Source organism: Numida meleagris, unplaced genomic scaffold, assembly GCF_002078875.1.
Source record: "Numida meleagris isolate 19003 breed g44 Domestic line unplaced genomic scaffold, NumMel1.0 unplaced_Scaffold451, whole genome shotgun sequence".
In the NCBI taxonomy this organism is placed as follows: domain Eukaryota; kingdom Metazoa; phylum Chordata; class Aves; order Galliformes; family Numididae; genus Numida; species Numida meleagris.
Window position 1 is genome coordinate 10232 of NW_018364667.1, and position 18735 is coordinate 28966.

The 18735-nt window shown below is 44.7% G+C and overlaps 2 protein-coding genes across 2 annotated transcripts in view; one reads left to right on the top strand and one right to left on the bottom strand.

The window, feature by feature from the left end:
- LOC110391673 (reducing polyketide synthase rdc5-like) overlaps window positions 1–9612 on the top strand; it is a 17560-nt gene extending 7948 nt beyond the window's left edge. The window contains exon 7 of the mRNA XM_021383626.1: window positions 3–9612. Within this exon, the coding sequence (XP_021239301.1) occupies window positions 3–5306 (5304 nt within the window). The 3' untranslated portion in view covers window positions 5307–9612. The remainder of the gene's footprint in view (window positions 1–2) is intronic.
- A 5889-nt stretch (window positions 9613–15501) lies between these two features.
- LOC110391674 (patched domain-containing protein 3-like) lies at window positions 15502–18640 on the bottom strand (the record flags this gene model as incomplete). The annotated part of the gene is made up of 1 exon (XM_021383627.1): window positions 15502–18640. A coding segment is annotated over one exon (1722 nt), but the record flags the coding sequence as incomplete, so codon positions are not given.
- Between the last annotated feature and the right edge of the window lie 95 nt (window positions 18641–18735).

The following is an 18735-nucleotide window of genomic DNA, read 5'->3' on the forward strand; positions in this document are numbered from 1 at the left end:
TTCCCGCTCTGAAAATTGGTTCGGTGAAAGGGAATATTGGCCACACAGAATCGGCTGCTGGAGCAGCAGGTTTGATCAAAGTGCTTCTGATGATGCATCACGGGAAGATTGTTCCATCTTTGCATTACTCAAAGGAGATGAGCAGCATCGATACGGAGAAATTAAACCTTGCCATTCCCACAGCGGTTGAGCCCTGGGAAGATTCCAGTGAGTGCGGAAGAGTAGCTGGCATCAACTGCTTTGGATTTGGAGGAACCAATGCCCATGTTGTAGTCAGCCAGGTTAAGCAGCCAGAGCCTCTTTGTGGCTTTAAGAGGCCGCTGGAATTAGTTTTGCTGTCCGCAGCATCAGCTAAATCCCTTCAGATGACAATGGCAGATACAGCTGAGCAGCTGAGCGCGAGAAACTGCGTAACTCTCCCAAGCCTGGCCTATACATCTGCCTGCAGAAGAAGCCATGCCAACTACAGGTACCGGAAAGCATTTGTGGCAAACTCTCTCCAGCACTTGCAGCAAGAAGTTTTGTCGGCAGCAAGCACTGACTTTGCCACGTCAAAGGTGGAGCTGCAGCTGGTGTTTGTGTTCTGTGGCAACGGCGTAACGCTGAAGGAGTTCAGTGAGGCACTGCTGAGCTCAGAGCCAGTGTTCAGAGACAAGTGTAAGGAAATAGAAGCGCTCTTTCAGAAACACGCTCCCATCAGCCTTCTGCCAGCAAGAGGTCGCAGCTCGAAGGAGTTGCTGAATCCAGAACTCTCGCAGCCCATGCTTTTTACCCTGCAGGTTGCGTTAGCTTCTCTTCTGAAGTACTGGGGCATTAAGCCGGTCGCTGCTGTTGGCCATTCCGTGGGGGAAGTGGCAGCAGCACATTTTGCTGGCTACCTTTCCCTGGCAGATGCGGTCAAAGTGATATATCACCGGAGCAGGCTGCAGGCAAAGACTGCCAGCGGCAGAATGCTGGTGGTTGGGAACATCCCTGTTCAAGAAGTCGCTGAACGTCTGCATCCCTACTCGGGAAGGGTGTGCATTGCAGCTTTCAACAGCCCAGTTTCCTGCACCTTGTCTGGAAATCCAGATGATGTGGACTCGGTCCAGAAAGATTTAGCACAAGCCTTCAGCCAGAGAAACATCTTTCTTCATATTTTAAATGTCCCAGCTGCCTACCACAGCTCTAGCATGGATGTGATACTTGGGGAGTTGGAACGGAGCATAGAGCCTTTAGAAGAACAGAAGGGTGATGTTGAAGTAATTTCAACACTGACCGGGACAGCTGCTTCTGCAAATGACTTCACTCGCGGCAAATTCTGGGCCCGGCATACTCGTGAGCCGGTTGCTTTCACTCAAGCCATAGAAACTGCAGCTAGAGACAGGGAAAATGTAGTGTTTGTTGAAATAAGTCCTCACCGAGTGTTGCAGCGAAACATAAAAGAGACTCTAGGAAAAGTCACTAAGGTGTTCTCTTCTTTGCAGTCTGATGCAGAGTATCAGGCACTCTTTAGCTTGGTAGGAAGTCTGTTTGAACTGGGCTACAATCCCAACTGGCAGCACTTTTATGATGGATATCAAAGCGTTCCAGTGATCATCCCACGGTATCAGTTTGATCGTAAAAAAGTCGTGACCTCTCTGGATACCCATCAACAAGCAAACCAAAGAGATGTCAGCTCCGGTCATCCCTTGATTTATGTCACGAACAGTGACAACACGGAGTTTGGCTGCCTGCTCTCGCAGGACACCGCATCCTACTTGTATGAGCACAGGAACAATGGTGTGGCTTTAGTCCCGGGTGCTTTTTATGTGGAGCTTGGTCTGGCCTGTGTGATGAGCTGCTTAAGACCTAAAGCGCCTCTGAGTGCTTGCCAGATAAGCGTCAGTTTTTCAGCACCGTGTGTTCTCACACAGAGTTCCCAAGTCTTGACCATCAAGCTGAGTCCACAAAAAGCAGTGACAGCCTTTGAGATACTCTCTTCCTCCAACGCAGTTTATGCTTCAGGCCATGTTAGAAAGGTGCCTGAGGCTGTTGTGGAAGAAAGCACCATCTCCTTCCAAGAGGTCTATCACAGATGCAGGTCAGTGATTAGCACAGAGGAGGTCTATGAAGCACTGTCTCAGGTTGGCTTTCAGTATGGCTCCATATTCAGGCAGCTCAGGAATGTGCATTATTGCCAGGAGCTAAAGGAAGCTATAACAAGCATCAAGGTGAACAAGGAGACTCTCAGAGAGATGTACAGCTACTGTATCCATCCAGTGCTGCTGGACTGTTTTATGCAGATGACTGCTGTCATGATCTCGAGCACGCTGCAGTCCAGAGCAGGCTTTCCTACAGGGATAGGAAGCCTGGTGGTATTGCGACCTCTGGAGGAAGAAATGATGATATATATGAGAACAAGCAAATCCACTGGGAGATGCTTAGAGGTCTGTGGATGCTTCATGGACAAACACGGGTCTGTTTTGGCTGAACTCAAGCGTGTTGCCATCACTTTCATGAAACAAGCATCTTCCAGAGACAACGAGTTCATGTTTGAAAACAAGTGGTCAGAAATCTCTCCATCACAGACCATTGGTCATTTAGAAGCAATGCCTAGAGTCCTAGTGTTTGCTGACAAGTTTGGGATAGCTGACCAGCTCAGAAAATATTTGCATCCTGATTCTGGATATGTTATGTACGAAGACTGGGAATCCCTCTTGGAAGTCCACACGGGGAAAGAAATGAAAGCAGAAGTTGAGGATTATGATGAAGTTCTCTTCCTGTGGGGAATTCAAAAGGTGAATGAGGAGTTCCCAAGTAAAGTGGTAGACCAACTCTCAAAGTGTTGTGAAGCTTATCGCCGAGTTATTGTAGCATTAAGAGAGAAAAGGTCTCACTGTTCAATCAGAGTGATCACCTACAGAACAACAGAAAGAAATGTAGACCACGTTAACTGTGGGTTTGCATTGCATGGCATGACCAGAACTTGTGTTGTTGAAGTTCCAGAAATCACATTTCAGATAATTGATCTCAGCTCTTCCAGCTCCCTGGATATCTCAGCGTTATCAGACGTTCTTGTCAAATACCGAGGTAAGGATTATCCAGAAGTCCGCATCAGCCAAGGAAGAACTTATGCATCTGAAATCAAACGCACACATTTTGTAGATGCAGATTACAGCCAACATGTAAGGTCTGTCCAGAATTCAGAGACATTCGCTTTGTACACTGCTGATCCATACACAGCAAAAGACTTGTCTGCTGAATTATCCACCAGAGCTGCTACTAAGCTTGAAAATCAGAGCGTTGAAATTCAAGTGGACAAAATATGTATCCACTCTGAAGATTATTATCCCATTAGTGTTTCTAGTTGTAACTTTGGCAATACGCTCTACTGGAATTCCCAAGCAGCGGACAAACACAGACTTTTGGCTCTTGATTTCAGTGGCACAGTCACAGCAATAGGCACTGATGTGAAGAAAGTTAAAGTGGGAGATCACGTGGTTTCCTGTTATCCAGCTGCTGCATCATCCAGAATTCAGATCCCAGGAACAGTTTGTTTAAATGTAAAGAAATTTCCAGGCTTTCAAACTGTCCCCTGTGTGTCCTACTTCATCCTTGCATGGGAGATCTTAAATCAGAGGTTACCCAAGGGGAAACATGGCAGAACTTTGGGTATTATTTCTACAGAACCATCATCAGTTTTGTGCCGTGTTCTTTCTGTGGCAGCAGAAGAGATGGGCTGGAAAACAGTACTTGCAAGGCCCACTCCTGATGTGCTGCAGTATGTAAGTGTATGCAATGCCCTTGTTGTTTTTCCTCCAGTTGCCAGGCTGTCTCAGGAGGATTTGGCCCACATGTACTGTCTTAAAGATGTGGTGATAGTATGTGGCCATCAACAATCAGAATGTATTCAGAATGTCAGTGGACTTGATCATGAAAATATCAGATTTCATATCCTCATCCTTAGCAGTATCTTCCAGAAAGCATCTCTAAAGGAACTCCACAAGGCTGTGCATGTGTGGATCAGTTCATTGGATACGAAGCGGTTTAGACATCTACCAGGTTCTGTCTTTCAGCAAACTGAGAACTTTGAAGGGCTGCAGTCTGTGATGTCCTCTTTTACGTGCAAATCTGTCCCACTTGCTGTACTGAGAAAGCAGAAGGACATCACCGTTGTTTCAGATATACCATTGTATGAATCCGAGAAGAAGATATTTAAGCAAAACGCTGTCTATGTAGTAGCAGGGGGGCTCACTGGCCTTGGCTTTGAAACTGTGAAATTCATAGCAGCAAATGGAGGAGGGTGTATTGCAATACTCTCCAGGAAAATTCCCAGTAAGGAGAAGCAAGAAGAGATGAAGGCCTTGCAGCAGAAGTACGAAGGCAGCAAAATAGTGTTTGTGAAATGTGACATTACTTTGACCAATGATGTTGAGGAAGCTTTCCAGATCATTGTAAAATTATTTGAAGGGTGTCCAATCAAAGGTGTCTTTCAGAGTGCTGTTGTTTTACACGATGGTCGTCTTGAAGTTCTGAAGTTTGCTGACTTTCAGAAAGTGCTGAGCCCGAAAGTGGCAGGGACCCTAAATCTTCATTGGGCTACACGAGGCCAACAGCTTGACTACTTTGTGTGCTACTCGTCTGTTACTTCCTTTCTAGGAAATTCCACGCAGGCAAACTACGCAGCTGCAAACTCTTTCCTGGATGTCTTCTGCCTCTACAGGAGGAACTGTGGTCTTTCAGGCCAATCCATTAACTGGGGTGCTCTGAACCTTGGCATACTGCTCAATCAAAACCACATTCAGAACATTCTGGGATCCAAGGGCATCGATATTCTGCAAGTGCATGAGATTCACGAGTATCTCAAGAAGAGCTTACTTTCAAATAACCCACAGCAAGCTGTTGTCAAATTAAATGTTCAAACTTTACTTAATCATGTTTTTATTCGGATTGTTTCACTCAAAAGTCGCTTCAGATCACTAATGACAGAAAAATTTGGAAGCAAGCTTGAAACCTCTGAGGAATCTCAAGTCCAGGATATTGCTTTAGTCAAGTCTGAAGACTATATTACCTCACTGATGGCTGACCTCACTGGGCTGGACCCAGATGAACTAACCATGAATATGCCACTTTCATCGCTGGGCGTAGACTCTATGTTAGCTATGACAATTCAGAACCGTGTCTTTCAAGAAAGAAAGGTGGACATATCTATTCTGAAACTACTTGATCCTCACACCACTCTGTCAAGTTTAGTAGTAATTTTAGGGGAAACAACCAATCCAGATCAAATTGTTGAGGAAAAAATATCTGCAGTTGCTAGTGCAGAACATGAGAGCTGGCTGTAGGAATCATCTCCTTCAATAACTGTGTCAATATGACTAGACCCTTTGCAGGATCTCAGAATACGTCATTGCAAAGGCACGGTAGAACATACATGTATGCATGATGAGTTCACTGTTCTAAATCTTGAATGTCTACGTAAAGCAACACTATACTATCCCAGTTTTTTGTCATTACATTTTTAGTGTACAGTAATTTTCTGATTCTTATCAAATGTATATAAATTCAACATCTTTTGAATGAATTTTATAGATGTTGTGATTTGAAGAGTTTTCTTTTTCAACAATTTGAAATTTGTATTTTGCTTATACAAAATGTTAAAAATTGCCAGTAAAACAACTGTATTTGTTAGTCTTCTTTTATTGAAAGAGCATGTAAGTGAAAATAGTAAGATTTTTTAAAAGCAAAACCAAAAGTCTATCTCTATGCTGTTTTAATTTTTACTCTTCCCCCCCCTCTAACTTTAAATGTTCCTAATAATAACAGCTGCCCTTACTTTACTCCCAAGAGAAAATACTGACTTTCCCTGTGACTGCTGGAAGAAACTTGGTCAATAATTAATTAAAATGAGGACAGTGTCCTTGTATTGTTTCTCTCTTTTGTATCCAGTTACCATTCTCCCTCAGATTTCTCTTGCAGCTTTGGCAGCATCTGGACCTACCCTAATACAGGGATGGCACTGCGGCTGGCTGAGAAGGGAAGACACCTGTGTAATAATGGAACAAATGCATGGCTTGCTTGCGTGCTAAGGAGCACGGATTTCGCTCATGGTGACAACACATCAGTCCCCTGAAGCCATCTCTTCTCCAAGGTAAACGAGCTCTGTTTCCTCAGCCACCCCACAGAGCTCTGGTGCTCTGGCTCCCAACCATCTTGATGGCCCTCTGCGGAAGTCAAGGTCAAGACAGATATCTTCAATATCTTTCATACGCTGGGTGGGCAGCTGTGATTTGTTCATCTCCTCTCCACGCTAAACTAGACGACTAGTTTCCTAAGCTACTCATCCACCCGTTCCTTCTGGAACCTCAGCAATCCCTCAGGATGCATCCCATCAGGTCCCATGAACTTGTGCTCATATTATCAAGAATTACATGATCCAGGCAAAACAAGTAAAAGGCATAGGTTTATTCAGGTCAAAATATCCTTTCACACAACAAAGAGATGCTTTGATGAATTGCCTGGGGCAGAAAGCAAACCATGCACCTCTGAGCACATTTTCCAAATAAAAGTTATATCTCTTTCCCATTAATTTATGCCACTGCTGTGGAGAACATATCTGACTAATTGCATTTATGGGTGTACCCAGATCAGGGGAGGCAGGCATCTTCACAGATTGGCTAAACATATCATTTCAGGACCTGACTGGAAAAATTAGTATTTTTCCATGGACTGTGCTAGCTACATGATTATCTAATTACTGAACATGCATCCCGCTAATGGGATCCTTCCTCTGATAATGGGATTGAGAGTTTGGAGACTGAAAGCACAAAATCTTTAAAAATACACCCTGTGTGGTTAATACTACCTTCGGTTAATTGCAATAACAGAACAACATGGTCACTAAAAGCTTTCTGTGAAAGATAGATACTGACTTCTTTAACAAGTAATTTATCTAATTACAATCCCGATTATGAGCAGAACATTGTTTTTCAGGCAGAAAGCGCTGCTGCACCTTTCTTCTAGCTCACACTTGACAGCAGCTGATGAAGGACAAGAACACTGAAGCTAATTCAGGGGTCTGAGCAAGATCCACAAGGGCCTGTTTGCATTGCTCCAACGATGACATTTGGTAGTACAGAACAGCACGTGGGACTCTGTCACTGCTCCTAGAGCAATGCAGGTTGTTTCTGTGTTTCTCCCAGTCCATCCTATTGCTTCTGGATAACTTTTCCTTCTCTTCCAGCTGCTTGCAGGTTTCAGGCCGTCAAATGTATCTCTGACCTAATGTGTCATCTGCTTGCATTTCCCACTCTATCTCTCTGCTTCTATGTCCTACATATTTGGCAGACAGAAGCAAAAGGGCCATCAGCACTCTGCCGCTGCTGTGCTCCCCTGCACTGCAACCTGCTGCTGTAGGACAGTCAAATGCTCGCTGCGCCAGCTGCAGCTGAAACTCGCATCGCCAGAGCCTTTTTCAAAATCAGTTTTCTTGCTGTGCCATTGGGGGCTGTAATGGTCTTGGTTTTATTCAGATATTCTGGCCCCTTTGTGGCAGATCCCAAGCAGCAACCAAAAGCAAGGCACATGGAAGGCAGGTGCTGCCCTAGCACCTCCTCAGAACACAAGTGCCATCGGGAGGTGATGAGAACCTGGCTTTCCCCACAGTGCGTGGCTGGGCAGTGCTGGCCCAACAGTGGCAACTTGGGCAAGAGACAGCCAGAGAGCAGCACTGCATTCAGCCAACCAGAGCTGGGCCTTTGGTCTCATGGCCAGACCTGATTTCAGTTGCTCTTAATCTTCTTTATAAGCCCCTTTTAAGTACTGTAAGACTGCAATGAGGTCTCTTCAGAGCGTTCTCTTCTCCAGGCTGAACAAGCCCAGCCGTCTGATCATCTTCATGGCCCACTTCTGGACTTGTTCCACATTTTTCTTGTGTGGGGGGGCCACAGACTTGTACACAGTGCTCCAGCTGGGGCCTCATGAAATCAGAGTAGAGGGGGACAATCACTTCTATTGATCTGCTTGCTACAAAATGGTTCAGCACTGAGAGGGTGGTCGGGCACTGGAGCAGGCTCCCAAAGGCAATCAAGGCACAAAGCCTGCCAGAGTTCAAGAAGTGTTTGGACAACACTGATTAGCTCTACGGGCCAGAAATGTTCACAATCAGGGTAATCAAACAGTGGGACAGGTTGCTCAGCGAGGCAGCGGAATCTACTTCCTTGTAGATGTTCAGGACTTCATAAGAGTAGGCCACAAGGAACCCAACCTGATGGCCCTACTGTGACCAACAGGCTTGACCAGATGACTGCCAGAGGTCATTTCCAGTGTGTGGGTGGGCAGTGCTGGCCCTAAAGTAGGAGGCTGGGCAAGAGAAAGCCAGAGAGCAGCACTGCATTCAGCTAGCCAGAGCTGGGCCTTTGGTCTCATGGCCAGACCTGACTTCATCAAGGCTTTGATCCACAGATTCAGTTACAACTACACAACGTGAAGATGTGTAGAAGATTCTCATGTATACTTAACCCAGCTTCACTGCCTGCATTGCTGAACGTGTGTAACAGCCTCAGGAGCTGGGGGTACAAGCTTTGGCGTCATCCTGCTTTGCGTGATCCTGTCCAGCTCTGCTTTAATTTCTTCTCTCTTCTCCATTTCTCCTCCAGCTTCCCAAAATCATCTTCATTTTGGATTTTATCAAAGTAATGCAATAGCATTTTTCAAATAACATCTTTGTTTTTTTGGAGTGACAACAGGTTGCTCATGAATTTTTTTATTCTTTCAAACATTTTGCATGACCAAAAGGCAATGTGATTAAAGTTTTAAAGCTATAATAAGTAATAAATATTGTATGAGAATATCTGATTTTGTAGGGTTTTGTGTGGTTATGGTTTAATTCTTAGATTATTGTAGAAAATAACTGGGCTGCATACAATAATTGCAGTATTAGAAGATTTTCTGACAAATAAAAGCATGCTTATAGAAGTACAGATAATAGCCTTCGATTAAAAATCTTCCTGCCATCAGTAGATCCCACAGCTTGCCTGCTGGGTTTTTGTATTGCACATATCCATTGAGAGACAACAGTCTCCTTCAAACACAGGTACTCTTCAGTTAGTTTTCTCAGCTCAGAGCAAATCATTCTATGCTAGCTTATGGTAAAAACAGTACTTTGTATTACACAGAAGAGATTTTAATTTCCTTTACTGAAGTAGGAATCAACATTTTAGATTCATCTTTTTCTCTAAGAGGTATAATATTCTTTAATTCTATGCTGAAAGATAAACTGAGTGTTAAACCTTCTCAGCAAATTATATCTAAGAGATATATTTTCAAATCTTTGCACCAAATTATGCAGAAATAACTGTGACTATTTATTAACATAATTGGAATAAGAACCCAAGAGAAATAAACCAGACTATGAATTGTATCCTAGGTGAACTGCAAAATATGTGCTCTGTACTGGGGAAGCTCATATTCTTCAATATTCAAAATATGAAGAAAATAATCCTGTGCAGAATTGTGACCACCAGTTCAATTTATTGCCAAGTTGTAAGGAAATCCAAATAATGCAATGTTTAAGGTTGTGATCAGCAGTGCAGAGTCTAGTTGGAGGTCTGTAACTAGCAGTGTTCCCCAGGGATTGCAGTGACCTGGATGAGGGGGTAGAGTCCACCCTCAGCAAATTTGCTGATGTTACAAAGGTGGAAGGAGTGGCTGACATGCCAGAAGGCTGTGCTGCCATTCAACAAGTCCTGGTCAGACAAGAGAGTTGGAAGGAGAGGAACTCGATGAGGTTCAGCAAGGGCAAGTGTAGAGTCCTGCACCTGGGGAGGAATAAACACATGCAGCTTGGGGGCTGACCTGCTGGAGAGGAGCTCTGTGGAGAAGGACCTGGGTGTCCTGGTGGACAACAGGTGGGCCATGGACCTGAGTGTCCTTTTGGGGAACAGGTTGGCCATGAGCAGCAGTGTGCCCTGCTGGCCAAGAAGGCCAATGGTGTCCTAGGGTACATTAACAAGAGTGTGGCCATCCTCCCCCTCTACTCTGCCCTGGTGAGGCCACATCTGGAGTACTGTGTCCAGTTCTGGGCTCCCCAGTTCAAGAAAGACAGGGAACTTCTGGAGAGAGTCCAGTGGAGGGCCACAAAGAAGATGAGGGGCCTGGAGCATCTCCCTTATGAGGGAAGGTTTAGAGATCTGGGGCTGTTCAGTCTGAAGAAGACTGAGGGGGTATCTTGTTAAGGCTTATAAAAAATCTAATGGGTGAGAGTCAAGTGGATGGGGACGGACTCTTCTTGGTGGTGCCCAGTGAAAGGAGAAGAGGCAATGGATACAAACTGGAACACAAGAAGTTCCATCTGAACATGAGATAGAATGAGGGTGACAGAGCAGTGGAACAGGCTGCCCAGTGAGGCTGTGGACTCTCCTCTTGAAACATTCAAGACCCATCTGGACGCTTTCCCTTGTAATCTGCTGTAGGGAACCTGTTTAGCAGGAGGTTGGACTTGATGATCCCCAGAGGTCCCTTCCAGCCCCTACCATTCTGTGATTTGTGACATGCTACATTTTATTTCAATACATGAAGTGAGGAGAAAATCACTAGTTCTACTTTTTAAGCAATTAAGCCGATAGGTAGTTGTACTGACCATTTCTGGAAACAGACACAGTTCATGTTATGCACATGTTCTTTGAAAGATTTAATATCAAAATATTATGATCCAGGTAAGAACCACCCAGAGAACAAAGTGAACCGACTCCCTGATGAATAAACCTGTTATTAATCTTTACACTGGATTTTTAACACGGAGACACGAATCTTGTTCTCTGGGAAGTAAATAATATTGGCTTTAATGAGCTGCAGAAGCCTGCACAGTAAGCTTTGTTCTTTAGATTTTTTAGGAAATTACTCCCATGCTTTGTCTGGTGATTGTCCTTGGCTTTAAGACCAGTAAGGTTCAGAGATAGTGCTGATGACAGGAATGTCACTTATGTGCAGTTATCTAGGCAATTTGTATTTTAGAGACTTTCCTCATCTCTTTTTACCATTGTTACTGTTGTTACTCTTCTATGCCTCTCAGCTGGTATTAGATAAAAACATCTGATACAAAGGCAGATGGACAATTATACTTGTGCCTTCAACACTTTGGTGGCCAGTGCAGCTAGATAGAGCAAAAGGGACAATGCAAATTCCCTTTGTGGCCAGGACCACTGTCTAGTTTCAGCTGGGACAGAGTTGTTTTTCTTCATAGTGTTTGGTATGATGCTATGTTTTGCCTTTAGGAGGAAAACAATGTTGATAGCACACCAGTGTTTTAGTTGTTGCTGAGCAGTGCTGTATGGAGCCAAGGACGTTTCAGTTTCCCAGGTTCTCGTGCTGTCTTGCCAGTGAAGGGCTGGGGGCCACAAGGAGCTGAGAGGGGACGGAACCGGGACAGCTGACCTGAACCAGCCAAAGGGATACTCCATACCATATGACAATATGAAGAAACTATAACACTGAGGGGAGTTGGCTGGGGGTAGCTGCTGCTCTGGGACTGGCTAGGCATCGTTTGGCATGTGGTGAGCAATTGAGCTATGCATCAGTTGTTTTGGTGTATTCATATATAAATAATTATCATTACTGTTATTTCTTCCCTCCTTTTCTGTCTTAGTAAATAGTTTTTATCTCAACCTACAAGTTCTACTTTTTTCTGATTCTCTTTCCCATCCCACTGGGAGGTGGGGAGTGAGTGAAGGGCTGTGCAGTGTTCAGCTGCTGCCAGCTAAAACCACAACAACCACACAGACCAGAATGAATCTGAAATGAATCTGGCCAGAAGCAGAATGAATCTGCTTCTTTGGAAATGGCTCAAATCCATGTTTAACTTGTAGCTTCTTTTGGAAAAGAAGCAGTGCTGTAAGCAGTGCTATAGTTGCTGTGTCAGTTCCCATTAACTTGAGTGAAGAAGGACTTGAGTTGTTTTAAAGGTTATTTGGAGAAAATATCTGTTTACAATTTGCTGCCTGAAGCTGCATTACAGCAACCAGCAGTAGTCTCAGAATGAAAGAGTTATTTTAGAACTTGTGAAATGTACCTCCTTAGATGCATAAAAATAATTGAAATCTGTAGAAACGCTAGAATGATGATGACAGTTAAAGCAACTGTGGTAGGAACGGCTTGGATAATTCTAGCTCACAGAATCACTGAATCACAGAATTGTAGGGGCTGGAAGGGACCTCTGGAGATCATTGAGTCCAACCCCCCTGCAAAGCAGGCTCCCTAGAGCAGGTTGCACAGGTAGGTGTCCAGGCGGGTCTTGAACATCTCCAGAGAAAGAGACTCCACAACCTCCCTGGGCAGCCTGTTCCAGTGCTCCATCTCTTTCACTGTGAAGAAGTCCTTTTGCATTTTGGTGCGGAACTTTCTATGTTCCAGTTTATGGCCATTTCCCCTTGTCCTGTCCCCACAGACTGCTGAAAGGAGGTTGGTCATGTCCCTTTGTCTCCCCCACTTCAGATATTTATAAACATTAATAAGATCCCCTCTGAGTCTTCTTTTCTCAAGGCTGAACAGACCATGGTCACTCAGCCTTTCCTCATAGGGGAGATGCTCCAGGACCTTTATCATCTTTGTGGCCCTCTGCTGGACTCTTTCCAGGGGATCCCTGTCTTTTTTGTGTCGAGGAGTCCAGAACTGGATGCAGTACTCCAGATGGGGCCTCACCAGGGCAGAGTAGAGGGGGAGGATCACCTCCCTTAACCACTGGCCATACTCCTTTTAATGTACCCCAGGATACCATTGGCCTTCTTGGCCAGCAGGGCACACTGCTGCTCATGGCCAACCTGTTCCCCAAAAGGACACTCAGGTCCATGGCCCACCTGTTGTCCACCAGGACCTCCAGGTCCTTCTCTGCAGAGCTCCTTTCCAGCAGGTCATGCCCCAACCTGTACTGATACTTGTGGTTATTCATTCCCAGGTGCAAGACTCTGCACTTGCTTCTGTTAAACATCATCTGGTTTCTTACTGCCCAGCTCTCCAGCCTGTCCAGGTCTTGCTGAATGGCAGCACAGACTTCAGGTGTGTCAGCCACTCCTCCCAGCTTTGTATCATTGGCGTAGTTGCTGAGGGTGGACAGTATCCCCTCATCCAGGTCAACGATGAAGATACTGAACAAAATCAGACCCAGCACCGACCCCTGAGGAACACTGCTAGTCACAGGTCTCCAACTAGACTGTATGCAGCGGAGCACCACCGTCTGAGCTCGGCCAGTCAGCCAGTTCTCAATATACCTCACCATCCACTCATCTATTCCACACTTTCTCAGTTCACCTTTCTTAAAGACTTTTATTTCTGTATTTTATATATTATATACCATAAATAGCAGTCAGGTAAATCAGAACAGCTGGTTCATAAACTCATTGCACTCTCAGCTCTGTATCAAGCAAGAAAATTCATTCTGCTGTATCTATCAGGTTGACGACACATTGGTTGAGTGGTCAACGTGAGGACTTCCTCTGAAGACTGATGATTGAAAATCAACTGTGCTTAATTAAATTTGCTTCCAGGGATGTTTTGTTGCATCACTGAGGAGACTGTTCAATGTTTGCATTTCTTAAACACCCTCTCTGCAGAGTTAGAAAGAAATGAACCCTCCTGTCTTCAGCATCTCCTCATAAATGAGAAGCAGTTGGAGAGTTTGGGACAATATGAACATGAGTTGTGCTAGGTTTAGGAGAAACGTCTCAGATGGTGTATGAAAATACAGGCTGCCCGTCCCTCTAGGAAACCAATGGAATTATTCCTCAACTTCCAGTTAATACCTCAAATGGACAATAGAAAGCACAACTGAGCAGCTGAACTCAAGAAATCAATCACTTGACTTTCCAAGTTGTTTGTCCATGGAAATGTCAATTTTATGAATGCTTTTCAGAAACAGTTGGCTTTTGCACAATCAGAAGAAACATCTTTCTTCATTTTTACATGTCCCAGTTGAGTTCCACAGCTTGCATCCTATACCGGAAACTATGGAAAAAGAAAACTGAATATTAAAACTGGGCATTGCACTGAGCCATGCTTGGAAGAAAAGCTGAAAGCAGCTAAAAGTATCGCTTCTCTTTCAGTCAGCAGAATGAGGAGGGTATGGGCTGTAACATCCCTTCCAGGGAAGGGAACTAGCAGTGTTCCACAGGGGTCAGCATTGCAGCTAGCCCTATTTAATATCTTTATTGACGATCTGGATGAGCGGATTGAGTGTGCCCTCAGGAACTTTGCAGATACACCGAGTCAGGAGGAAGCGTCGATCTGCCTGAGGATAAGAAGGCCCTTCAGAGGGATCTGGATAGACTGGATCAATGTGTTGATTTTGATTGATCAATTGTATGAGCTTCAACAAGACAAAGTGCAGAGTGCTGCACTTTGGCCACAACAACCCCATGCAGTGCTACAGGCCTGGGGCAAAGTGGCTGGAAAGCTGTGCAGAGGAAAAGGATCTGAGCGTGTTAGTTGACAGCCAGCTGAACATGAGCCAGCAGTGTGCTCAGGTGGCCAAGAAGGCCAATGGCATCCTGGCTTGTATCAGAAACAGTGTAGCCAGCAGGATCAGGGAGGTGACCATCCCCCTGATACTCACCACTGATGAGGCTGCACCTTGAGTACTGTGTTCAGTTTCAGGCTCCTCACTACAAGACACTGAGGCCCTGGAGCATGTCCAGAGAAGGACAACAAAGCCGTGAGGGGTCTGGAGCACAAGTCTTGTAGGGAGTGGCTGAGGAAACTGGGGCTGTTCAGTCTGGAGAAGAGGATGCTCAGGAGAGACCTTATCACTCTCTACAACTGCCTGAAAGGAAGTTATAGCAAAGTGGGGGTCAGCCTCTTCTCCCAGGTAACAGCAATAGGATGAGAGGGTACAGCCTCAAGTTGCAGCAGGGGAGGTTTAGGACGGATATTAGGGAAAATTTCTTAGAAAGAGCGATGAGGTATTGGAATGGGCTGCCCAGGGAGGTGGTAAAGCCACTGTCCCTGGAGGTTTTCAACAAAAGGGTAGATGTCACACTGAGTGACATGGTTTAGTGGTATGCTGGAAATGGGTTAATGGTTGGACTAGATGATCTTAGTGGTTTTTCCAAACATAACAATTCTATGATTCCCTTTGGGGCATTTTTGGGAAGGCTGCAGCAAGGACTTTGCAGGCAGTAAGCTTCCTGATTCCTTTTGGCTCCTTCTAGAGCCATTTCTCAACAACAGTGCCTCCTGCATGTGATGCTTCCTGGATGGTGATGGATTCCTGCTACACAACTGTGCAGGGCAGATCACTGCAAGAGGCCCGCTGCCCGTCTCACCCCATCTTCAGGTCTGGGTTCCTTCTGGTTTCTTCAGAACCTATGAGGGCCATGTAGTGCTGCATTGGGAAGCACTCTCAAAGTCTTCACGTTGTCAAAATCTTCATTCCTGCCCCATGAGTACTCCCAAGCCCACTCCATTTCCAGACTCTCCACCAAGCAACTGAACAACAAGCCACATGAGACACAAACTCTTCAGAAAAACAAACAAACAAACAAACAAACCACATTTATTTATGCAGGTTTATTGCAAAGAGGTTCGTTCTTAAGTCGGTACGTAGTCAGAAGCAAAAAAGAAGTCCAAGCCTTCAGAATTACCACAGGGCAGACTGTGAAAGGCATTTTTGCATGATGGCTACCTTAGCTGAGGATGTGACCGGAGCCAGCAGCTCTTTGGTTTCGCTTGCTTTACATGTTTCAGGGCCAAAACCTGCCCGCCCTCTCCTCTTCTCCTTTCCCTTTGCTTCCTCGCCTTCCTGTGGTGATGTAAAGCAACCCCAGGGAACTCTTCAGAAGCTGGAGATGTGGATGTGAAATCTGGGAGACTGTAGTGGAAATGCTAAGTCACGGCTTGAAACAGTGATTGAGTACCTGGTAGGAAGGCAGGGCATATATCCCAGCATATATGAAACCTGCTGAAATGATGGACTCAAATCTGGATCTCATCCGTAAGTTTTGGCTGGGCCTGATGTGTTCCTTTGACTAAGAACACAGGGATCCACACCTAAACCAGGTTTCAAAGCTCCTTTTATGTCAGTTAAGAGAGAGGAACTTTTATGGCGATGAATGACAAGTGAAGTCCGTACACAGAAACAGGCAGAGAACTTGAAACTACAAGTCTTGCTTTTCTCCACTGGAAATGAAAAGAGCATAAGATGACCTGCTCAGATTTACACATCTCCCTTCCACCTGTAATGCTTTCCTTATTCCTCCGGGAGATGTCAGATGCTTTTGTTGTTCTCCAGGACACCAGCTTCCCTGTGTTACTGAAACCAGCAGCAGTGAAGGAGGCAGGGGCTACTTGGCTGGCCTGGCAGTGCTGGGACCAATGAATATATTCTGCTGAGCTGCCCTTGGCAAAACTGCACAGAAATCTCAAGGAAAATTACTTTGGCACACTTGGAATTCACATAATTCCTGTGGTATCACAAGAATTTAATTCCTGCCCGGTTCTGGGCTGTCCTTCCTGCGTCATGCCATGGCACGCTATCTAGTGCAATGGTTACTCAGGAGGTCCACCTAAGGCCAATCATCTACAGCATATCCCTATAGAAACTCGTTAATCTTCTTAAAGCTGCATGTTGGTTAGTCATAGCAAGAAAACTGCACACTAAGAAAAGATGCCCCTGAATGTAAAATGATCATCAGTTTGTCGTCTCTGTGGGTTTTGTGTGTTTCAGTAACCAAATTACAAAAAGAGTTTTAACACTATTAAAGATTACAAAAGTCAAGCACACAAAAAATGACAAAGAGTAAATCCACTCTGTGCACTTTCATTTCTTCTGTTAATGCCTGGCTTTTCTTAAGCCTTTGCCTCTCTGTTGTATTTATATATTCTATCTTTCCCATCCTTCATTTCTTACATTCTCTGGAAGTCACTGCATTTTAATCTACATAAATTAAATAAATAACATCTTACATTTAAATTATGGGCAGTCTTTATTATCTCTGAACCTAACGTCTTGAATTGCAGTTTTGCCAAAGTATCCAAAAAAGGTTAGAAATACAGGAATAAACACAAGACCATGAACAGCCCCAAACAAAATAACAAGAAACATTATCTTAAAAAACGTTCTGAAGATGTAGGTTTTTGCTGCAGCCAGGACAACTACTCCTAGCACAGTAGATACTGCTCCTTGTAACACTGGGTAACCAAGCTGGTGCAGAGCTCCTATTGCCCTTTCATTGGCTGATGACTCTCCACTCGTAACAAAGGCGTAGGAAATATGTGCAGAAAAATCTACCGAAAATCCTATACAAATGACTAGGTTAATCATGGATATGGAATCGAGGCTGATGTCCCAAAATGTCATGAAACCAGCAACACCAACGATGACAGAAGCTATAGCAAAAGTCACCCACAAGCAACACAGTGGGCTGGGAATAAGCACAAGAGAGACAACGAGCATTGCCCCAGCAGCGACGACAACATTCTGAATGGTGTTCTGCACTATTACCAGGTATTGATCGTAGTAGATGAAGGCTGGATGGTACACCAGGAGTGGAACTACGCACTGCTTGGCTCTGTCTCTTAACTGATTTAACAGATTCTTCTCATCAATGGCTGAGGTGACGTTCACCGTCTGGATGAAGAAACGTGAAGCTGCTATTTCATCTGCGGTCTTGTCAACGTCCCACTCAAAACTGGCATAGTATTGGAATAGTACAGATAAGTTATTAATGAAATGATCCTTATTGTTTATATTCATTGATCTGTTTCCAGCAATTCCTGCGTATACTCTCAGCCATGACAGTGTGAGGTTCTTGTCGACATAGGTAATGTTCTCTAAATCCCGTGTGCAAGCCTCAATGTCATTACGAACGGACTCATTCCAGTACTTTACGCTGTCAGTAATGACAACCATGACCCTGGGTCCGTATTCGGAAAAGTATTTGTCATCGTCATTGTAGAACGGGATAACGTAAGAGTCATCACTAGCCAGATTTCGAAGATCTATGCCCTCCCTCATCTGAGTGCATCCATAAATACTACCACCCAAATACGCTCCATACAGCAACACCACAAGAAGCTTGATCCATTTGCCTGTCAAGAACGGACCATAATACTTTTTAAAGAAGATGCTCATTGGATGTTCACTTTCTGTCTCACTGGTTTCTGGCTCGGGCGACTCACTAGAACAGCTGCCTAAACAACACGTGTTATACAAGCAGGACTTCTTTCCTACTTTCACTTGCACACAAGTTAACCAGTGTCGGTTTCCTTTCACCCTTTTATGATTTAAAACGATAACTGCCCCAAAGAAGGTAATAACATATACATAACAGAAGACAAAGGCAGTGCCGGTATAGAGGCAGAACGATCTCACAGAAGGAAAAGAAGTCCAGGTGCCAATGAAGAAGGCCAAGACATCTGTGAGAGTGGTGATCGTCACAGAAAGCGCCGCTTCCCTGTAAGTCTCGGCCAGCCGAGATTTAGTGTCCGATTTTTCTGCCTTTCTTGAGCTTTGTTCCCAGGAAGCAATCATGATAAACATGTCATCCACACCAACTCCTGCAAAGGGAGGAAAAGTTAACTCCGCATTGCACAAGGCGGCTTCCACTGACACCCAGCAAAAGTACAACAACAGAATTTTCAAAAAGCAAGCGAGGCTCCTTGCTTTAGTGCTGATGGGAGTTGAATCATAGAATCACAGAATTAGCTAAGTTGGAAAAGACCTACAAGATCATCCAGTCCAACCATCCACCTACCACCAATAACCCCACTAAACCATGTCTCTCAACG